The sequence below is a fragment of the Lipotes vexillifer genome, unplaced genomic scaffold (genome assembly GCF_000442215.2).
Source record: "Lipotes vexillifer unplaced genomic scaffold, Lipotes_vexillifer_v1.1 scaffold250, whole genome shotgun sequence".
Taxonomy (NCBI): domain Eukaryota; kingdom Metazoa; phylum Chordata; class Mammalia; order Artiodactyla; family Lipotidae; genus Lipotes; species Lipotes vexillifer.
This window is the reverse complement of record NW_006785198.1, coordinates 1853637-1878203: the sequence shown is the minus strand read 5'-3', so window position 1 is coordinate 1878203 and position 24567 is coordinate 1853637. Positions and strand designations below refer to the sequence as shown.

Here is a 24567-nt window from a genome sequence, read left to right as displayed (position 1 = left end):
ACATTATAGAAATTAAAATATTTCACTTAGAATTGTAAACAGTAACATATTTCATTATATCTTTCATGATATAGCCAATTTACATTTATGGATTAATAAAAGTTCCATTTGCCTCATACAAAAATAGCCAGTCAGCCCATCAGTAGAAAAAAAGCCAAGTCACTTACTTAATAATGCCTAAGTAAAACTATGAGATAATAGACTGATTTTTTTTTAGCTCTGAAATTATTTTGTCATGTAGGTACAATTATAGATGGACATTTGAAAAATTTTTAATCACTTAAAATTCATTTAAAGCTATTTAAAATCACATTAGGAACATTATGTTTTTGCCTTTCATATTTTTGAATACCTTAAACAATCAACTTATATGTTTTTAGAAATTGTTTTTTCAGTTGCAAGCAGACTAAAATATATCTTAAGGTATTTCCTTTATTTGATGAAAATAAAATTTGAATCATTTGTTTAGTTCCAGAAATCATAGAATAGGAGATGACACCACTTGCTGAGCTTGTGTTTCTTTTGTGGTTATTACTCAGTGATTTGATAGGTATTGAGCAACTCTTATTAGTGTGAATGTTTAAAGGATTTAATAAAATCTGAATAATATAGAGAAACTTTTCAGCTATGACAATTATCAACATATTAGTAATAAAATTGAGCCATTAGGCAGCCCATATTAAACAAACAGTTATGTAAGCTATTTACTTTCTTCAAAAAAAGTCAGAGGTGAGTGTTAATTTCATCTCTAAATTCAAGAATAGTTGTTTCAGCATTGTTATATTCAACAGATACTAACTTAGTCTCTGCTTGGGCAAAGCAGAAACACAAGGTATGTATAACAGAGTTACTGCTCAGAAGGAGCTTACATTGTGGTAACGGGGACATAGGAAGTTCATTTATAATTATATCTCAGGGTCAAGTAAGATTAAATGTCACTGAGAGATACAAACTAAGTATATGGAGTACACATTTTCAAAGGTAAGAAAAATAGTTTTTGAGGGGATCCCTATGAAAGATCACTTAAGGCTGAATGTGTTCAGGATAGGTTCTTGTGGACAAAGTTTTCAGAACGTCAGCCTCAAAGAATGGATACGATTTTGATAGGTGAAAGGAACTGGCATATCTTTTATGTAGGAGAAACAGCAAAATAGTTATCATTTGAGTTCTTATTAATTTTTGGTTACCTATAACCAAAATAGTTTTAATTTATTGAGTTTTTACCATGGTAGCAGGCACTCTACCATGCCCTTTATGTTTGTTATCTTAAAAGAGTTTTGTAAGTTTGGTATTATTATCCTCATTTTTCAGGTGAAGAAACTGAGGTCCAGAGGAATTAGTTTACTTGTCCATAACCACATTGCTAATTAATGGTAGAGCCAGGATTTTGACCCAGGTTTTCTGCCTCTAAAGCTCAAACTCTTTCATGATATTAGGCTGAATAATGTTAGACAAATATAAGACCCAAGGTAGATGTGGACAGGTTGTAGAGGTCTTAATTTTCAAACTGATAGTTCTAACTTGATCTTGTTCTCAGTGGGGAATTCTGTAGGTTTCTAAGCAGAGGCATGAATAGGGAAGTCAATCTGGTGGCAGTGCTCAGAGCAGACAGGAAATTCCTGTTATCATCTGGATGTTACAAGGCTAGGACGTTATCTAGGATGCCAGCGGTGAAAATGCAAAGGAAAGGTAGAATTCAAGAGGTATTTTGAAGGAAGCTTTGGTAGAAACCTAGGAAATTAATTGGACCTAGGGACCAAGTAAAAATGTAGAGGATACAAGATGGCTTCTAAGGTTTTAAGCCTGTGGATTGAGAGAATGGTGATACCATTACTAAAACGAATAATTAAGAGAGGAAGTTGATTTTAGGAGAAGAAATCAAGTTAAAACATCTAAGGTACTGTTGGCAAATCAGTAAGCTGTTGGAAGAGTTGAAGAAGCTGAAGTAAAAAAGAGAGGTCAAAGTAGGGGGTATAGGTATGGGAGTTTTCCCGTCAATATTATATCAATAGTTGAAGGTATAGAGTCAGATAATTTTCAGGGAAAGGAGTTCGGCATAGAGTCGAGAGCCAAATCATGAGCCATGTTTGCTTTGTGGTTATAGAAGAAAGAAAAAAAAAGCAGAAATGTGACGGAGTAGTTAGAGAGATGGGAGAGAATACAGTATACTATCACAAAAGCCAAAGATGAGAGTTTTGAGAAGAAATTGATCAGCAGTGCTGAAAGCTACAGCTGAGGACTGAGAAAAAGTGGAGGAAATCCTTTGGATCTTCTGATGGGAAAAGTCATTATTGAACTTTGAGAATCTGACTTCAGCATAGTGTAGGAGTCTAAAGGTAGATTTTAGAAAGCTAATGAGAGAGTGAATGGTGATGAAATGATGAACTTTGTAGAGACTGTTGCACTGCTTCTTGAAGTGGGTGTTACTGTGTGAAGTCTGAAGCCAGCCTGATTTGGCCTACTTGTAGGTGACTGTTTTTCCTCTGTATGCCCATGCAGTTCTTTTGTTATCTTTGAAGTTCATTTCATTAAACCTGTTAGGTTCTGTGTCAGTGTTTCCTGGTACTCTTTTGATCTGAAGATTATTTTTACTTATTATAGAAAAGTCTCTCCTTATATTCTCAGGTATTTTTCCTTTCCATTTTTCTATATTCTTCAGGCATACGAGTATATGTTAAATGTCCTTTGTGATGATAGTATTTATTCTCTTCTCTACAGTCATGTCCATGTGATTGCATTTTTCCATTTTGTTTTATGTGAATTCAGTTAAACTACATCCATATCCCTTAATTGATTTTTTCAGTTGTAGTCAGTTTTTATTGCTTCTGACCTGGCTTTCATCTATAATTGTTTCTTTTTTGCTCTTTCAATCTTTAAGCTCTCTGGCTCACATTTTATTACCTTGGTTGTTATTTTTAATGTCTTATAACTCTTCTTTGAGCTCTCATTTTGTAGAAAAATAGCATCTTGAAATTTTTTTGAATCTATAGTGAACTATATGAACTTTTTCTCTGTTGCATGGAGTGATTCCTATTCTGGTAAACAGTTTTCATCTACTTTTAATTTATGTTTCTGTCCTCACACTTTCCCCTCCCCTCAATATGCATAGGTCCCTTGCTGGTTTCTTTCTGGTTATTACTCATTTTAAAAATAAAGACAACTCTATCTGGGTCACTATTTGCTTCAGAGTTGTATAGGGAGAGGCAAAGGGAAGTAGTGGTACACAACATCAAATTTAAGTTGCTGTCTTCAACACCGTCTTTCCATATTTATTTTGTCCTCTATCCAGAAACATATCTCCTCTCATTTTCATGTACGTGAAGCCCTCTATATTGCTCTGAGAAGTGATATGATGATTTACGCTCTTGTCTTCTACCCCCCTCACAACCAGAAATCTCCTGAAGTTAGGAGATTTGTTGTAGATCATGAAAATGATGGGTTCTTCCTCTTCAGCTCTACTTTCCTTACTCCGGTTTGTTTGAACTGGGTCTTTACAGGGTCATGAATTATATGTCCTGTGGCTTTCCCATTTCCTTAAACTTTACTATTGTTATTAAAGGATTGTTGGTATGAACTTTCTGGACTGCTATACTTTTAGATATCTGTAGCCTGTCCAAGCTTTGATGTCTGAAGAGGTTTTTTGTTTGCTTTTTGTTTTTGGTCATCTCTCAGTGTCTTTCCTTACTCCAAAGTGTCTCAATATTTGGAAGAGAATTTTCATATTTTTGGTTTGTGGTTTTGGTCTTTTCCTTGTTTCATCAGAGATGTTTTCTTCTTTTGGTGTTTTTTGTTGTTTTCAGTGGTTTTGAGGGAAGGAGGGTTCTCATTCTGCTGTCTTTTATATGAATTCTCTAGTGATCGATTTAAAATATAAATTAGATCATGTCATTTATCTGCTTAAACTCTTCAGTGACTGAAGAGTAAAGCAGTTAGAATAAACTAAAAACTCTTTATCATGACCCATGCAGTCGTATATCATCTGGCCCCTGCTTTCCTCTGCAACCTCATTTTGTTCCACTTTTGCTTAATCGCACTGTTGGGTTTCTTTTATCTCCTTGATAAGACTGTAATTTTTCTTTGTTTTGTTTTATTTTACTCATGCCCTAATTCATTTTATTCCTATTTTCTGGAATTTTATTTTCTCCTCTTTCGTTACTCCTTTTCATTTTTTAGATATAACTTAGCACTTCCTCAGAGAAGCCTTCTCTGATACCACAGTATAAATTATGTACACTGTTGATCTCTCTCGGTTGCTTGTTCTTTTCTTCATATCACTAAATAAAATGTATATTATGTGTTTATTTGTTAATGTTTTTTTTTAATCTCACTGTCACCTCCAGGAGGGTTTGATGTTTACTGATGTTTACTGAGTGAGTGAATGAATGAGTGAATGAATTATAGAGGGAACTTTAGATGTAGGACTTCCAAGGTTAATTGACCAGATATTACTATCTCTTAGAAGGACTGAATACATTTGCCTTAGTATATATATTACCCTAGTAATAATAGTATTATAACTAACATTAATTGAGTACTGCCTATGCCCCAGGCATACCTTTTAAAATATTGCTCTATAGTTTATTGGTTAAGTACTGTATATCAGACATAGTTACAGGTATTTTATATAGTACAATATCTTTAATGCTTACAATAACACTGAAAAGTAAATTTTTTATCATCAGTATTATAAAGATGAGAAAACTAAGGCTTAAAAAGAGTAACTGACTTGTCTAGGGTCATTCAGCAAGTAAATGATTGAAGCATGATTTAAATCTAGATTGGATGGTTGCCATACCATTGCTCTTTTAATTGAATTATACTTTCTCTTAATAACCAATAACATGAAAGTTAAAGTGCCTTTTTTAGTACTTTCTTTATCAAAAATAATTCATAAAAAAAGTCATATCATATAAAATTACTTTCCTTCTCTGGTTTCTAGAAAATGCCTATTAATAACCTGTTCTCAAAGATACGGAAATGCAAAATTGTGAAGACAAGTTAAAATTGAGTTTTATTTATTGCTTATTAAATAATTCAAATATTTCAGTCACAACATAAAATATAGTCTTTTCTCCTTAGTATCTAACATTAACTGTAATATTAACTTCTTTTTCAGTGTGAATGTAGTAGTGTTTTCTTATGTCACAAAGTAGAGTGACAGGGCAATAAACCAAACTAGATATTTTGTTTTAATTTTGCATTTAGTTTTTATTTTTAGTTCTTATTTTGGGGGACTTCAGATCATCAGCTGGTAAGTTCTGATGATAACAGCAGAACCAGAAGTAATTTGAAAAGAATTTTAATTTTTTTTGAAAATAAGTGAAAGTCAGTTTTTGATGGAAGCTAGTGATATAATAATGACACAGAATATTTGAATGGCTCAGGAGGGGGAACAGAAATATTACTCTTCTGTGGTTGAATAGGAATATTCCTATTCATGTATTAGAGAATACATGAAAGGTTTTTATTAAGGAGTAGGAGGAGGAAAAAATTAAAAGGAAAATGGACAGTTTGAAATATATAAAGAGCATTAGAAAACTGCAAAATGACTGTAGCATTAATAAAGGAGAGTTTCAAAGAGAAAAATGTTACATAAAAATGGGGATCAGTAGACCATGCTACTTGTTAACGGTAGGGCTAATATCTTAACCTTGATATGTCTCATTTCAAAACTTGTAGTATTTTTACTGCAATAATGAAGAATGTTTGTAAAATGGAATGTGCGCATGCTCTGTAGACATCAAGAATAATGCCATGGCAGCAGAGTGCACAGTAACAATGAAATTAATGGACAGATGAATGAATGAATATGTATTAACCGTATCCCAAATGAACACTTAAGCTTCTACAGTTGATTGTTAAAGCAAGAAAGACGACATAAGGCATAATATGAGGAAGCAAAGTAGTAGTTTCCTATTTCTTATTTGATATATTTAATAAGTGACATTTAAAGAACTCAGAATACTTTAAAAATTGACCTGTTTTTGCTTTCATATTTTGTTTTTACAAACCATTTAACTCTTATTAGTGACCTCCTGGTATGCTGCATTTTGTGTAAGGCAGCTTTATTACTGAATATACTAGAAGGATCTCATTGTAACAGTTTAACACATTACACAGATCCTTGGTATAAGCCTTTTAAAAGAACATAAAATGGTTAGTGCTTTAATTTTTCAAGGCAAGTCTTCTTTTGAAATGTGTTTGAAAAAACCTGTAGTTGTTGGTCTCTAAACCCTAAATTGAATTCCTCCTTCAGTAGTAAAAGTAAATTTAGGTAAAAAACTACCCACGAAACTACTAGTTATGGTCCCTGTGAAAACCAGATACAGTGGCCCTAACCATAAGTCATAGACTTCCTGCTGCCATATCTAGCCAGATTAAAGAGGACGTCTTGAGTTTCAGCTCTCACCCCTGCTGATTAGGGTGAGGGGTTTCATGTTGTTTGAAAATCATCAGCTGGTAACTAGGGATGGAAAAGGAGCCCTGGAGTGAGACTCTTAGCAAGACTTGTGAGAGAGGATGCATCTGTTATCATGTCTAATATCTCAGCATTTGTTTTCCAAGGGTCCTTCTGGCCCAGCAGGTATCCCAGGTCCGTCAGGAAAGAGAGGTCCACGGGTAAGTAGATGGCCTCCGTTTCTCACTTGCTGTTAGAACTGGTAGCTTTCCAGTATGTTTTTTCCTAGTATTGTACAGTATGTACTTCCCTTGGAAATCTGCCCTGGATTGGCAAAGGTAGGAAATTAGCCCTACCTTTGCCAATTCAAGAGAAACCTGGGAATACGTGCCAGCTCTTTATTTGAGTATGAACACCCAGTCCCAAAGCATTCTCTGTGAGCATGCTCAAGAAAGATAATCAAATTTGTAGATTAGTGACTGTTTGGGTGCTATTTGTAACATTATTCTTAGTTATAAAGTGATCTCATCTGCAGTTGATAGTCCAAGGTGGGGTTCATTTACTTTGGGAAATGAAAAAGAGTGGGTGGCCTTAAAATAGTACATTCCTGGATTATATAATGGAAAATATTGGAGCTATAAAGTAAAAAAGTAATTGTCCTGAGGAAAAAAGCTGCCTTAAGGATAAGCAGTAGTTTCTCACATTACACAGGTCCAACAAAAGATTTATTGCTGTGTTAGAATTAGTTTCTTTCCAACCTCAAAAAAAAAAAAAAAAAAAAGAATGGACTTCTACTAGCAGAAATTCTTCAAAGAGCTAGAAAAAGAATTGTGATTGTGTGTTATAAAGACAAATGCAAATGCCATAAATGATCCACTTTCTTTACTGATTTTTATTTATCATATAAACAATATAATGAAAAATCACCCTAAAATGTTACTTTAAATGGTCCTATTCACATCAAGATCTTGTCCATATGAGGCTGAAGATGATTGCTCACTCCATTGTAGCTGTTCAACATTTCTTTCTTTATACTGGATGACCTACCACATTCCTCCCAGAGTGTCTTCTAAACTTGCCCCCTCTCTTCCAGCCAGCAGACCATTTCTGTGCTCCTACTTTTCTGTCAGGAGACCCTGGATCCTACTTCCCTGAGGGGCTGAGTTCACCTTTGCACTAATTGCATTCCCTCTCCACCATTAAGGCTGTTTCTCTCCCACAGCATGACCTTTTTCTCTCCTTAGATTCTATCTTATTTGGCAACAACCAGCGAGTCATCTTTTTTAAAAATCCCAAACTTTCATTGATGCTAATTTTTCCTAAAGTTATTGTCCTTGCTCACTCTTGCACTACTGAGCTTTGTAAAATAATCCTTTATAACCCATTGCACCCACATCTACATCAAAAACTCATTTGTTAATCCTTATAAATGTTTCCATCTGCTTTATTGATATTTGTCTTTGAAGACTACACGAATGAGATGTCATGAAATCTAATTTTTGCCCTTAGTTTTCATCTTGCTAGATATACCTTCAGTGTTTGCATTGCCGGCACCCCTCTCCTTTCTGAAACATAATGCTTTATTAGTTCAGAAGTGAAAAGACAGATAAATAGATAATTAATAACGATTTATGTGTCAAGATGGAGGTGTAGCTGAAGAGCGCAGGGGTGTGGTACTACGCCCAAATGAGTATAGGAGGCCTGGCAACCTGGAAAACCTGGAAGACCTTCTGGAGATGAATCTTAGTCTTCTACTTGCTGGTTGTGTGAGCCTAAGGTTCTCCATTTATAAATGGGAGTAAATAACCACCTTGCAGGATTGTTATAAGGATTAGTAATTAAAAAGTAAAGCATTAACACAGTTACTTGCACAATAGTAGGTATTTAGTAAATAGAAGCAGTTATTGATTCAAATTGACAAATATTCCTTTTTTTTCTTTTTGGCCTCCCTTGTGTGGCTTTTGGGATCTTTATTCCCTGACCAGGGACTGAACCCAGGCCACGGCAGTGAAAGCACCCAGTCCTAACCACTGAACCACCAGGGAACTCTCCAAATTGACAAATATTCATTGAGAGGTTGCTATGTGCTAAGTACTACACTGGTAATATTAAAAACAGACTCTTGGGCTTCCCTGGTGGCGCAGTGGTTGAGAGTCCGTCTGCTGATGCAGGGGACACGGGTTCGTGCCCCGGTCCGGGAAGATCCCACATGCCGCGGAGCGGCTGGGCCCGTGAGCCATGGCTGCTGAGCCTGCGAAAAACAGACTCTTTTCAAAGAATTAATAATTCTGATACTAAACATATGTCATAAGGAAGTTAAAATAGCAATAAAATATTTAAATGACAGAAATATCCCAAGGCAATATACAACTAATTGCAAATAAATTTTACATGCCCCAATTTCTGTGGAAATGAGTAGGAAAGAGAAATCCCTTCATGCTGGTGTAGCCAGGATTTAAAAATGAGGTGGTATCTCAGTTGATGCTTGAACAGTGATTTGGGCAGGTGTAGGGGGGCAAGGTTAAATGAGGTAAGTCTTTAAGGTACGCATGACAGCGTAAACAAAAACCCGAGTGCAGAAAGGGTTCCCATATGTTGAGAGGAGGGTAACTAAACAATTGCACTTTGTTATTTTTAGGCTTCTTACTCTGCACAGCTTTTAGAAGTAGCACTAAGCAAAGTGGCTGGAGATAGGGGTGTTAAATAAGGGACGTAAACACCTCAAAGACAGTGTTTTGAAGCAAAAACAGAAACCACAGTTCTGCTCTATAATTAGTCTTCTCCAAGACTGAAACATCCAAGATCTCAGAAGAGATAAAGAACTTTGTAAAATAATATATCCATTTTAATGAATTACATAATATTTATTTGAATGTTATAATAACCACTGTCTGTATCTAGATCTGTGCTAAGAATGATCTGACTTTCTTTTTTTTTTGTTTTTTTTTCCTTCGCTATTTGCAGGGCATACCAGGGCCACATGGAAATCCTGGATTACCTGGATTACCAGGTCCAAAGGTGAGTGATTATTAGTGAGTATCGTAAAGAAGATCTTTAACTTTTAAAAGCCAACCTTGGGATATTGAGGATCTCTGTCATTTCCAGAGCATGATTCTTCAGCAAGATGGTCTTAGCCTGGCAGAGAGCCAGGCTCCTCTGAGAGCCCACCACACTTGGATTTATATATAGCTAGTGGTAAAGGCAAGCACAGCCCTGCTTTGGTATTCTAAAGTCTTTATTGTCAAAATATGATGGCAATATATGGAAACCTCTGAAATATACAGATTATGATTTGAGTAATTTACCTTAAATCAAGGCTATTTTAATGTATAGATAAGTACTGAGGAAATAAAATATCATTTATTTCCCTGTTCCACACTTACCTAATATTTTTACCTGAAAAAGATCTGTGAGGATAATGCTTATAGGATGCTCATTTTTATGAGAACAACTAACCTGAAAGCCTGTATATATAGATATGAGCATACATTGTTGTGTAGTGGTAGCATGGTAGATAATAGTGTGATAGATAGTAGTATGAGTATAGTAAAAAACGGATGGAAGAATATATACCAGGCTGGTTACCTTGAGAGCAGGTATGGAATTGGAAAGATAATTAAATTTATATATATGCGTTAAGCATTAGGGTTTTGGTTTCCAGTAACATCATGAATATTTTAGGGTCATTAATAACTTAATAATTAATCTGCTTATTAATTATCTCACTCAAAAGTAACCATGTAGTTGTTACCATATAGATACAGGTTAAGATAGGATAGAGTTTAAGAACACAGGTTTTGGAGTCTTAACTGATTGGGGTTCAGGTTTTAGCCCTCTTGATTTGTATGACTAGAAGAAAATTACTTGCTTAGCGGCTTTAAGCTTCACTTTCTTCCTCTCCAAAATAGGAAATATCATAGTATGTCCTCAGAGAGCTGGAGTGAAGGCTAAATAAATTGTGAGTAAAGCCCTTAACAGTGTTAACATGTCATAAGTAGTATCATTATTATTAATACATAATAATGATAACAGATATTTTAAATCTAAATTTTCCCAAGTTTCTCATCACTGTCAGCAATTTTTTGAGTTTAATAAAATATCTCAGAGAGAAGAAAGACTTAACTAAAGTCTGGATGTGTAACAGTGAGAAAAAAGACAAATGCCTTCTAAAGAAATTAGAAGTTTGTTCTTAAATTTGTGATTCCCTAGCCTTCATGCTTTTTGGGGGACTTTCAGGATATTTAGTGAAAGGCTAATGTAGTTGTAAAGACCCAGCTCGTGTTTTTCCACAGAGCTGAAGTTCTAGGGGGCTTGCCGTCCTGCTAACACCCTGATCTCCACAAGAAGGAAGACAGAATGGGGGAGGGGTGGGTTTCCACATGGTTTGTGTTGTCCTCCCCTTCCCCTACCTTAGCCAGTAGCAAACAGATACTTACACAAAAAAGACAGAAAATAGGGTGAGGAGAGATGAAGGTAGAGATAGTGGAAAGCCTTTGATTTAATTGACTTCTTAAAATGTGTGTACTTATTCAGGAGAAAATACTTGAGAAAATGATGAACTTTGTAACAAAAAATTTTCATTGTCCAAAGATTAAAAACAGGACATTTTTCAGTGTTGACTGGTATGAATATGTGTCTTTGGTAAAATGAACTAGGAGAGATGAAATCTTAATCTCAAGATTTCTCTTTTATATTATATTTAGTAGTGTGAGTATAATTTTGACTATAACTATTTACCAATAACATATTTTTATGAACCCATATATTAGGGATTTTAAAACCTCCACTTTTAATTTGCAAGCAACTAACTGAACCTCTTGGGAACTTAGTTGTATAGACCTGAATATTAGTCTTTAATTCATATTTAATTTGATAATTTGATAACCATGTTCAAAATAGCCAAGACTGACCATGATTTGTTTTAACTGCACATATTTGTGGAGGACATTAGATTGTGACAGGTGTTAAAAATCACCACTGTGTCTTAAATGAATCAAGTAAAGCTTGTAGCATGTGGTTTGTGAAACCAATTTTCCTAGATATTTAATATGCACTTTAAAGTAATCAGGATTAATAGAACATTCAAGGCTTATACTTTATAATCCTCTTATAGTATTTATTCAAGACAGTGCAATAAAAATGCAAATTTCATGCTCTCAACAATAAATTTTGACATGTAATCACAGGATTTATTTTCCTTCAGAGAACAAAAATCCCTTTTAGATTAAGGGATTTTAGAGTATAAAGACATTTTCAGCATTTTTCTCTTTTCAGTTATTGTTTAGCAAGAATAACATAGAATTATTGGCCTCTAAGGAAATTGTATAAAAATTCATCTGGTCGCTTGCACAAGAAATGATCTGTCCGTTTCAAAAGGGGTTACCTGAACCTATGAAAAGACCAAATTAAGGCAATTGCAAGTTTAGAAAGGTTTAACTGAAATGGAAAATACAATGGATTATGGAACCTTTATACAGTCATATTTGGATTAATGTGCTTTATAAAAATTGTTAGAACTGATACCAGGGTTCTTGGCCTTCCCTAATCAATAGAAATTGCTAGTTCCTTATATGGGGTGAGGGTAGGGGTGTATCCAAGGGTCGGGCCAGAGGGGTGGCTTAGGTGTTTTGCCCACCCCTTTGGTTGTGTTGAGTTCAGGGGGCATGCGCAGTACCTGGATTTTGCTCCCAGCTCTTCAAAAGTGGCAGTTGGGGGTGTTTTTGGTCTTTTTGTATCTTTTATCCATAATTTGTCCCAATTGTACATGCACACAGTTATTTTTAGTCCCTGATAGTGTCTTTGTGTTTCGTTGCTTGAGGAGAGGTTTGTCCAGGTGCAGGCATTGCAGCACTGCAGCAAAGAGTCCCAGGTCCCAGCCTGTCTCAGAACCAAAAGATATACCTTATATAAGTTAATGGCATGAAGCATGTAAAACACCTCGTAGAATACTTGTGTGTAGTTGACACTTAAGAAAACATTATTTTCCTTATCTGGAGGAGCTACTTATAAGGTAACTAGGCTATTTAGAAATGAAACTTTTACTGAAAGTATCACATTTATTATTTGTTAAGTAAAAAAAAAAAAAAAGTCTTGTGGCTCTTATGAATGAAAATACCTTAATATAGTAAAGAAATATGTTCCATTTATAAGACTATTTAAAAGTTTATAAGAATAAAGCTTATTTTGCTAGCATACTCTAGATTGATGCAAAAATTAATTTATTTTCTGTTATACTTTTACAATTAAGTTAGTATTTATCATAAAGGACAAAAAGTGTAAACTGATCTTTGGTAGTTCTCAACTCTGTTCGAGCAAAATGAGTTTTCACATATCTGTTCGTCTTCCTTAGTAGATTCTGAGTTACTTGAATGCAGTGGCCAGATCTTACTCATCTTTGCCTTTGTGTCCAGCCCAGTGCCCAGCATGTGTTGGGCACTCAATAAATGTTAAACTGAAACAATAAGCAGACTTAACATTAGAAACAAGGCACTGGCATCATAAGGGAATGAGAACTAGCAGTTATTAAGCATCTAATTATGTATGCCATCTCATTCAGTTCCACTTCAGTTAAGAGTACTGTTCAGAGCAGGCTTTATTACCTTCTACTTTCCACAGAAGAAAACATATTCAGAGAGGTAAGTACTTAACCAAGGTAACACGGTTGTAACTGGCATCAGAATTAGATCTGTTTTACTCTCCCTTACACCAATTTGTCTCTACTAACATAGTGAGGAGTTCATTTATGAAACAGCACCTTAAAGAGGAAGGGTTTGGGTAGGGTAATAACCTAATGTAATTAAAGACTTTCTGAATTCATTTAGTAATAGTAACAAAATATGTCCATTCTAAGGTTCCAGCTTATCCTTTGGATACTGATAGTAACATATAAAGTCCATAAAGAGTGAAACTGAACTCTAGCCTCTCAGAACTGTGTTGTTAAATAGTAGAAGAATAAAATGCCACACAAAAATTTAGTGGGTAATATAGCATTTTTTCAGCATTATTAAGACTAATTGATTTTAAAAAAGACTGTTGAGTTCTTTAGCTGAAATCATTAGCTGAAATCAGTAGACTAATACTGTCTTCAAAAAAAACCCAACAACACAAGGAAGTGAATTCTGTTTCTCTATTTGCTAGGAAGAATGACTTTTTTCTTGCCACCAAATGCCTTCTGGGTCCACAGTTCATCATATTTACTTATTTAATATGAACTTTATTTGCAGGGTACTGGACATTTTTTATTACTATTAATAGTATACTGCATGATCAATTATGCAGTAGATCTTTGGACATGAGTCCAAATGCAGAATCTAGATCTTTGGCCTACCCTAGCCTACACTTATAATTCTAGTCCAGGCAATCTATTTGCGTCCAGATAGTTCGTTTCCCAAAAAATGCTTCTTAAAGGCAGCTTAAAACCTTCCCATGGACATTCATAGCTTATATTACTTTAGTCAGGTTCAATAGCTCCATCAAATTTAATCCAGTTAAATGAAAACATTTAACCTTAATAAGCTGCAATAACAATGTCCCATTAGTAATATTAAATGAGATGTTATCAATAATGTTAAATATTGAATTTCCAAGGAATATATCTTTGTGCTGTTTTATTCCTGGTTTTGACCCTCTGCTACCATGTCTCCATCATTGTTTCTCTAAACTGAAAGTCCCATTTTCCTTGTGTGTGAATTAAATAAATGTGTTGAGTATAGATGCTGACCCATTCTAAGAATTTTTTACTAAGTCAGATTGCTATGAAAAATTTTCAGTCCAACATTCTGAAAATGTAAAGTATGATAAAATGGTGAAGACTGAGGTGCTCCTATTATTCTACACAATCTAGGGACCTTTTTGTAAAGGGCCAGACAAATATGACAAATATATTAAAATTTTTTCCTTCTAGCTATCAAAGTCTATTGGGTTCATGTTAGAAGGATTCAGGAGCCAATTTGAAAAGGCTTCCACTAGCCAAAGATTGGTATAATTTGAGCATCATTAAGGATAATAACTGTAGTGGATTGAATCATAACAAATATCTCTAAATCCGTGAGTTATAATGTAGTTAAAAACAGACAAACCCTCATTGGTCACCTTTAGAGGATGCTGGGGAATTACATCTATGAGATTGTCAAATTCTCTGACACCAGTTGAATATTCAACAATTCAATTCAGTTCTGACATTACCCCAATTTAGTGTCAGACTCCACAGATTTAAGGGCTCAGTCCCACAAGACTCCCCACACTTGAGGTGCCAGCAACAGATGGGTTGCCCAGGCTACTCACACTTCTGCCTGGCTGACTTACATGTTCAGGGATTCCCATAATCTCTTCCTCTCTCCCAGGTTTGATATTTTGCTAGAACAGCTCACAGAACTCAGGAAAACACTTTAATTATGTTTACCAATTTATTATTAAAAAAATACAACTCAAGTAGCTAAATGGCAGAGATGCATAGGGCAAAATGTGGAGGGTGGGAACCTGGAGCTTCCATGCCCTCCCCAGGTGCGTCATCTTCCCAGCACATCAGTGTGTTCACCTACTGGAAGCTCTTGGAATGTCTTTGTTCAAGAGTTTTGTTTGTTTGTTTGTTTTACATCTTTATTGGAGTATAATTGCTTTACAATGGTGTGTTAGTTTCTGCTTTATAACAAAGTGAATCAGTTATACATATACATATGTTCCCATATCTCCTCCCTCTTGCATCTCCCTCCCTCCCCCCCTCCCCATCCCACCCCTCTAGGTGGTCACAAAGCACCCAGAGCTGATCTCCCTGTGCTATGCGGCTGCTTCCCACTAGCTATCTATTTTACATTTGGTAGTGTATACATGTCCATGCCACTCTCTCGCCCTGTCACAGCTCACCCCTCCCCCTCCCCATATTCTCAAGTCCATTCTCTAGTAGGTCTGTGTCTTTATTCCCATCTTACCCCTAGGTTCTTCATGACCTTTTTTTATATCTTAGGTTCCATATATATGTGTTAGTATACGGTATTTGTCTTTCTCTTTCTGACTTACTTCACTCTGTATGACAGACTCTAGGTCCATCCACCTCACTACAAATAACTCAATTTCGTTTCTTTTTATGGCTGAGTAATATTCCATTGTATATTTGTGCCACATCTTCTTTATCCATTCATCTGATGATGGACACTTAGGTTGTTTCCATCTCCTGGCTATTGTAAATAGAGCTGCAATGAACATTTTGGTACATGACTCTTTTTGAATTATGGTTTTCTTGGGGTATATGCCCTGTGGTAGGATTGCTGGGTCATATGGTAGTTCTATTTGTAGTTTTTTAAGGAGCCTCCATACTGTTCTCCATAGTCGCTGTACAAATTCACATTCCCACCAGCAGTGAAAGAGTGGTCCCTCTCCAGCATTTATTGTTTCTAGATTTTTTGATGATGGCCATTCTGACTGGTGTGAGATGATATCTCATTGCAGTTTTGATTTGCATTTCTCTAATGATTAATGATGTTGAGCATTCTTTCATGTGTTTTGTTGGTAGTCTGTATATCTTCTTTGGAGAAACGTCCACCCCCTCCTCTCCCTGGAGGTGGGGGAGGGAATGGAGCTAAATTCCTGCGCCCCAATCACTTGTTTGCCTTTCCAGTGATTCATCCCCATCCTGAAGCTCTCTAGCTCCCTCTCTCCAGTCACCTCATTAGCATAAGCTCAGATGTTGTCGAAAAGGGCTTGTTATGAATAACAAAAGACACTCCTGTGACTCAGGAAATTCCAAGGGTTTTAGGAGCTCTGTGCTAGGAACCAGGGACAAAGACCAAATGTATATTTTTATTATACCACAGTGTCATTATTTTGAAAAATGGTAAATAGAAGAAAAATAAAGGGAAAGAATAAATTTTTTCTTAAGAAATTGCCTTGCTTTTCTTATAGAATTGAACCTTAGTGCAACCAAATAGTTGACAAAGGGAAGTTTCTCTTTACAGAAAAAGCTAGCAAATGAAGAAAGAATACTAGAGTTAAAAATCACCATTTTTGCAATCCTGATGAAGAAAAGGTTGAGAACAATAGAAACAACTCAGGAAGACCAAAGGCCTTGAGGCAGGAGACTGTTTGGCAGTCTTTGAGGAATATCTGAATGAGATAGGTAGTAGGAGATAGATCAGAGGCATAGCAGGAGCCAGATTATGTTGAATCTTGTAGGTAAGAATTTTGGTTTGGATTTTACTCTGTGTTAGATATTTATTGGAAAGTTCTAAGTAGAAAGATGACACCATGCAATTTATGTTGTAGGAGGATGGTTCTGGCTATCACAGAGAATAGATTGGGGTAGGGGAAGGGTAGAAATAGGGGCACCAGTTCAGAGACTACTTCACTGGTCTACCCAAGCTCACGCCATGGGTGAGGATGGCATGGACTAGAGTGTTAACAATGGAGATAGTGTAAAGTGGTCAAAATCTAGATGTATTTTGAGGTACAGTTAACATAATTGCTGATGAGTCACTTATATGGTGTGAGAGAGGAGTCAAAGGTAATCTAAGGCTTAAGCAGTTGAACAGCTGGTATTGTGGGAGCTGCCATCTACTGGAATGAGGAGGAACATGATTTCAGGTTTTTACTTGTTTTGTTTTTGCCTGGGAAGAAATCAAGAGTTCATTTCCATTAATGTTTTTTTTTTTTTTTTTCCTTTTTCCCCGCTTTACGTGGGCCTCTCACTGCTGTGGCCTCTCCCGTTGCGGAGCACAGGCCCTGGACGCGCAGGCTCAGCGGCCATGGCTCACGGGCCTAGCCGCTCCGCAGCATGTGGGGCCCTCCTGGACCGGGGCACGAACCCGTGTCCCCTGCATCGGCAGGCAGACTCTCAACCACTGTGCCACCAGGGAAGCCCTCCATTAATGTTTTAAAAGAACCAACTTCTGGCTTTGCTAAGTTTTTCTATGGACCATATAATATTTCATTGATTTTTTTAGCTCTATTCTAACATAAGCATTTAGAGCTATGAATTTCTCTCTAAGACTGATTTAACTGCATCCCTCAAAATTTGATGTGTTTTCATTATCATTCAAGTTGAAATATATGCTTTCTTCATTACTCATGGGTTGTTTAGAAGTATGTTGTTTTTTTTAATGTCTATCAATTAGAAGCTTTTCTAGTGACCTTAATGTTGCTGGTTTCTAATTTAGTTCCATTGTGTTCAGAAAGCACACAGTGGAAGAGTTTAATCTTTTAAAATTTATTGAGGCATTTTATGGCCCAGCATGTGATTATCTTGATGAATAGTTCACGTGTGTGAACTTCAAAAGATTCTGTATAGTGTTCTAAAAATGTCAGTTCGATTATGGTGGCTGATGGTGGTGGTCAAATTTTCTCTGTCCTTACTAGGTTTTCTCTTGTCTAGTTGTTCCGTTAATTACTGAGAGAGGTGTGTTGAAATATCCAACTCTGATTTTGGATTTTATTTCTTTAGTGTTTAGGAAGTGTTTGCTTCATGTATTTTGTAGCTCTTGTGTGATGCATGCATATTTAAGGACTGTTATGTCTTCCTGATGAACAGACCTTTTTATCATTATCAAATATCTCTGTTTATCTTTAGTAATACTCCTCTTCTTGAAGTCTAGTTTGATAGTAATAGAGCCACACCAACTTTTTAATGCTTATTGTCTGCCTGGTATATATATTTCCTTTCCTTTACCTTTCTATATTTAAAGTGCATCTCTTATAGGTACTGTATAGTTGGGTCTTTTTATATTTATCTTGGCTTGATAATCTCTGATTTTTAATTAGAATGTTAAGTTCATTTACATTTGTGTAATTTTGGTAAGATTGGGTCTTGGCCTTCTGCATTGTCATTTCTTTTCCATTTATCCCAGGTGTTCTTTGTTCCTTTATTCCTTTTTTCTACCTTCTTTTGGGTTAATCAAATATATTTTAGTATTTAATTTCTCTTGGCATTTCAGCTGTATCTCTGATTGATTTTTAGTCGTTGCTTTAGGGATTACAGTATACCTTATTAACTTATTGTAGTGTACTTAGAGTTATTATGGTAATATTTCATGTAAAATATAAGACTCTTGTAACCTTTCATTTACCTACTATCCCCCCATCCTTTGCATTCTGTTGTCATTTATTTTACATCTATGTCATTATAAACCCAACAGTACAATGCAATAATTTCTGTATTAAGTAATCAGTCTTTTAAGGAAATTAAAAGAAGAAACAAACAAGGGAGTCATTCGTATTTCCTCATTTATTTTCATTTCCAAAGCTCTTAATTCCTTCCTATAGATCTGAGTTTCTATCTGGTGCCACTCCCCTTTAACTAGCAGAAATTCCTCCAGTAATTCTTTGAGTACAGTTCTACTGGTGAGGGTTTCTCTTGGTTTTTGTTTACCTGAAATTTATTTTGTCTACCCTTTTTTGAAGGATAGTAAAAAAAAAAATTTTGTAGAGTAAAAAAATCTTGGTTGAGAATGTTTTTCCTCCAGCACTTTAAACATGTCTGATGTTCTCATATTTTGGCCTTTACTGTTTCTGATGAGGATTTAACCAACATTTTTATTCCCCTCAATATAATGTGAAATTTTTCACCGGATGTCTTAATGTTTTTCTCTTTGTCTGGCTTTTAGCAGCTTTACTATGATGTCTGTAGGGGTGGTTTCCCTTAGATATTTCTTTGGGCTTCACTGAATGTCTTTTTACCCATAAACATTTTTTTTTAACAAATTTGGGACATTTTTGGCCATTATTTCTTCAAATAATCTTTCTGTCCCATTATTTCTCTCCTTTCCTTCTGGGACTCCATGTATGTTATACTATTAATATTGCCCCACAGGTCACTAGATCTCTGTTCATTTTTGCCATGTATTTTTTTTTCTCTTCTTCAGATTAGATAACTTCTATAGATCTGCCTTTAATTTCATTAAACTTTACTTCTGCCTTCTCCAATATGATGTTAATCTCATCCAGTAAATTTTTATATTTAAGATACTGTATTAGTTCTAGGTTTTTAGTTGACTCTTTTTATATTCTTTTCATCTGTCTGCTGATATTTGTTCACTCATTATGATCATCTTTTCCTTTAAGCCCTTGAACATATTTATAATAGTTAATAAAATCTTCAACTGCTAATTCTAACTTCTAGATCCTCTTGTGGTCTGTTTGTATTGACTGCCTTTTTTCTTTACCTCAAGTCAGATTTTCCCTTTTGCATGTCTAGAAAAATTTGATTACATACTGCATGTTGTAGATGATATGTGGATCTTTAGATGCTGTTACCTTTCTTTTTAATCCTTTGGAGACTTGACTTTTGTTCTGTAGGTGCTTAAATAACTGGCTCATCACCTTAAACTTGTACAGGTTTGGAAACTTTTATTTTTTTGTTGTTTTTTTATTGGAGTATAATTGCTTTACAATGTTGTGTTAGTTTCTCCTGTAGAACAAAGTGAATCAGCTATATGTATACATATATCCCCTCCCTCCTGAGCCTCCCTCCCACCCCTCTAGGTCATCGCAGAGCACTGAGCTGAGATCCCTGTGCTATACAGCAGCTTCCCACCAGCTATCTGTTTTACACATGGTAGTGTATATAGGTCAGTGCTACTCTCTCAATTCGTCCCACCCTCCCCTTCCTGCCCCCTGTGCCCACAAGTCCGTTCTCTATGTCTGCATCTCTTTTCCTTCCCTGCAAATAGGTTCATCCATACCATTTTTCTATATTCCATATATGTGCGTTAATATACAGTATTTGTTTTTCTCTTTCTGACTTACTTCACTCTGTATGACAGACTCTACGTTCATCCGCATCAAGGTTTGGAAACTTTTTTAAAGGGCAGATCTGTTTCAGTTTCGCTTATAGTATTAGTGCGAGTCCATTAGTCCAAGAATACAGTATTTGCTTCTAAAGTATAACTCTCCCTCAATTTCAATGGAAAGGTATTTATCAAACTATTTACCATGTTATTCTAAAATGATGTGGCTTAAACCCCAAACTTTCTCCTTTAGTGACCAACAGCTGAAATTTGTTAATTCTTTCAGCCTTTTAGTTGATTTCTGCTGAGTTCTTTAGAATCTATCTCATGAAAACACATGTCAGGATCAGCCAAGAATTAAAGAAAGTCTATATTCAAGCTTTGGAGGAAGCTGACTTTCTTTTTTTCTAGGATTTTCTCCCTCAGTTTGTGGTCATTTTGGTACTCCTACACTCTGTCCTCTGATACCATTAGCCAAAAGGTTTATGTTTTTCTGCTTGAATTCCAGCCACTCTGTGCTGACTGGGAAGTGTCTTTAGGAGAAAGGCTGTATAAATGTGTATTAAACCAAGTGTGGTTTCTTCTTTCAAGAGTTGAATCCCCTCCAGCCCTGTTTTTTATTGTTCTCCTATACATTCAAATAGTTGTTTTATATATCTTGTCCTGACTTTACAATTGTAATCTTCAGGAGGATTAGTTGCATGTATGCTACTCTGCCACTATCTGAACCAGAATTCCCAAGAGTTCCTTTTTGATCGTATTCAATTTGAGAGGACTATTTAACATCCAAGTGGAGATATAAAAAGGGTATATGAATCTGGAGTTCAGGGAAGATATCATAGCTAAAAATACACATTTCAGAGTCATCAATGTATATATGGAATTTAAAGCTATGGAACTGATGAGGTCACCTAGGGATGAATGTAGACAAAGAAGAGAAGTGTCAGAGGACTGAGTCTTGGGGTACTTCAGAGTTCAGTGTATTAGGAAGATGAAGAGGAACTAGCAAAGGAGACTGAGAAAGAATGACCAATGAGGTTAGGATAGTGGTAGGGACAAAAGCCTGAGTAGAGTAGGTCTAAGAGAGAATGGATGGAGAGGAAGTCTTTTAGTTAACATAGACAACTTTCTAGGAGTTTTTCTCTAAAAGGGGACAGTATAATGGAGCAGAGAAGGGAGATGTGGGCTCAGGGAAAGTTATTTTTTAAAATTGGAGAAATTACAGGGTGTTTACTTGATGATGGCAGTTATCTTAGAAGTAAAAAGTAAAATAATGTAGGGAAGACAGTTCACCAATAATGTCCTGGTGAGAGACAATGTTGGGGTTTGTTTATGAAGGCAGAGTGTTTTGGGACAGGTTAAGGTGAGTTGTAGTGGATTTGTTTATGAGAGCTTGTGAAAGGTGAAAGCAAGATAACCAGCTGAGAGTAAAGAGAGGGAAGTTATGAAATAATCATCTATGAAAATGGGAAAGTGAATCGACTGAGGCAATTACTGGACACACCAAAAGACAAAGCAAAACAAAATTAATGTAAGAAGTCATGAATTTCAAGTGAGATTTGTCAGCGTTAATTGTTTTCTCTTAATCACATTCAGCTGCTAGGGATAGGGTCAAAGTAGGTAGAGAGTTTATATTTAAGATTTTCCAGGTAAGCTTATAAGACAGAGGGAGAAACAGGCAATGGTGTCATTTATGTATGCAAGGAAGTGATTAGAATATAAGACACTGGTATTTAGGCTGGCTAGGGATGAGAAGTGAGACCACGTGGGGGATGACAGAGTGAAAACGTGATGGGATCACATATTAGCAGTTGCAGTGGGTCAAGTAATTGTTAAAGTTATAAAGGCTTAGAGTGAGCTAAAAAGATAAGAAATATTGGTTAGAGTGTATAGTGCTTAAAATTGAGATTATGGAGCTTGTGCAGTTATTGCTAATATTAAAGCCAAGAATATTCAAGTGGTGCTACCTCAAGATTATATCATTTAGTGTTTCCTTTATGGTACTCTACCAATTTAGCTCATTCATACTCTGAATTTTTTAATTCCAAATTCTTTCCATTAAAATTTTGCTGCACTGTCAGTAATTTACTCAAGAGTTGTGTTCTCTGCTTTTCAAGATGGCCATAATTGTAAAATTTATTTTAATGATTGTATTTAGTACTGTTATTTTTAATACTAACTACTAACATCTATGTAATCTATAGGGGATTTGATCCTAAATCTTTCAAGCTAATCTAAGTAGGTATTATTATTATTCCCATTTTACAAAGGAGGAAATTCAGGTTTAGAGAGATTAAATGACTTGTTCAGTTTTTTCACTCTAAATCCCAATGCTCTTTCCATTATATTGTGTGGACTCCAATCTGTTAAATTTGTTTGAACATCTTAATGGGTCTAATACCTTAGGGAGTTTCCCTCCTTATACAGAGAGCCATCTGGAGATCCATAACAGTCCAAAAGAGCTACTCTGATAATGAGGATTTTAGACTATAGCAGATCAGTAAGATAGATGGGACTTTTGGAATCCTTGAGTAATAAAATGTAGGCAACTTCCTTTTCTTCTTATTCATACTCAAAAGGATATATAGCTCCTTCAACAAAAGTCATGTAGGGGTAAGTAAAAGTCAGTATTGAAGGTCAATTATGATTAATTTATAAACATTTTTAATTCCAAGGAGTTTTTGAAAGGCCAATCAAGTGTGGCTAAAAGTGTGTCAGGAATCATAGAATAAATAAATAAATAATAACAAATAAGTAAATATGATTTCCCTCATAAGAAGGAGGGAAAATGACAGAAATTTTGGAGTATTTTCCTTAAATACAGAAAAGTATGCCCTACTTCCTTGACATTTCAGGCAAACTTGGCATGTTCAATAATCTCTTTCTCATGTATTTTATACTAGGATCAGTACACAACTGGCCAGGTTAAAAGCATTTTCTTCATACTGACTTAAATTTCTGGTTCTAGAATATGAGATAATCAATTAACTCAAGCATATTTGTGTGGCAATAAAAAAGATTTGACATATATCTCTTTACATATGTTGCCAAGATGTATAAAGCTTCTGAATAAGAAAAAGGTCTGTCTTTACATCTGATTTTTATTGCTTAATTGATTACTTTCTCCTACTCTTTCAGTTTTTTTAAAGTGGAAGATGAAATGTCTTATTAGATGATGATGTCAAGAAAGCTGAAAGATAATTATATTAAGGAAGTTAGTATATAATAGAAAATTCAGATAGGACCAAAAAATAAGAGTTTTTAGTGTGAGAATTCTAAGTAAAAACATTGGCCATAAAAAAAGTTTTATTATATTCAAATTTCTCAAGGGTTATCATTTCTTAAGTTCCTTTTAAATTTGTTGTAAATGCTGCCTCAAATCAATTAGTTAGGCTTTATAATAGATTAAAATATATAAAAATCAATAAGATCTTAATTTAACAGATGTTGTGATATGAGAAAGAAAATTGACCTGATTTACCAGTACTTTTCTAGGCAGTCTTAACCAATTCAGTTAACTTTTCTGGACCTTATTTCTTCTTTCTCTATAAAGGGATTCGCTCTATAAAGGGATAAGCTCTAATCTCTCATAAATTCTAAATAGATTATCTTTTTTTTAGATGAAGAGTTGAGTTCTTAAATATTAAGATATCACTAAAGCTATTTGTCAGGTCTCGTAATTTTGTAACCAGTGATGTAAAATTGTATTAGTGGTAGAAGTGGTGATAGCTATGGAAGGGAAGAGATCAGACTGGAAAACCACCTTTTCCTTAAACATTTTTTTTTGATGCTTGGATATAGGACTCTGCCAATGAAGACTCATTTCTAATTTGTAAAATGAAAAGACTTACTGGGGAAGATGATGGACTTTTTGTCTTTCTTCTTTCATCCGTCAGTTTGAGAGCTATTTCAGGAGTATCCCTCCCATACCATTCCCCACCTCTAACTTTGAACTGTAAGCCTAACGTTTTATTTCACCGAGAAACTAGAAGCAATCAGATGAGAATTAGCTCTCATTTTTTTCCCCATTACCAAGGCTAGTGACCTAATATCTGTACCCATATATTCTACCTTTGAAATTGTTGTACCAGATTAATTGTTCCTACTGAAATGTCTCTGCTTGGACCCTGGATCCCCATCTCCTATGGCATACTCAAGAGAAATATGCATTTCTCCCAACTTACGCTCAATTTCTCCCTTTTTTCCTAGATCATTCCCATCAACAAAATAACTTGCTATATTAGTTTCCATCTTGACAAAAAATTTTAAAAGCCTAAGCCCTCTCTTAGAACTCACATCTTCTTTCTCCTGAGATGTGGTGTACTCCTCTTATTTCTCTACTTGCCTTGCTAATCAAAGCTCCTGTCTTACCACCCACGACCTTCATGTGTTCTTCTTAACCACTCCACTGATATGGCACCTATCAAGGTCACCAACCACCTCCATCTCTCCCAGCAG

The 24567-nt window shown here is 35.4% G+C and overlaps 1 protein-coding gene across 1 annotated transcript in view; it reads left to right on the top strand.

The window, feature by feature from the left end:
* COL24A1 (collagen type XXIV alpha 1 chain) overlaps positions 1 to 24567 on the top strand; it is a 382692-nt gene that overhangs the window by 10233 nt on the left and 347892 nt on the right. Inside the window, exons 4-5 of the mRNA XM_007457245.1 lie at positions 6565 to 6618; positions 9362 to 9415. Coding sequence (XP_007457307.1) covers positions 6565 to 6618; positions 9362 to 9415 — 108 coding nt within the window. The remainder of the gene's footprint in view (positions 1 to 6564; positions 6619 to 9361; positions 9416 to 24567) is intronic.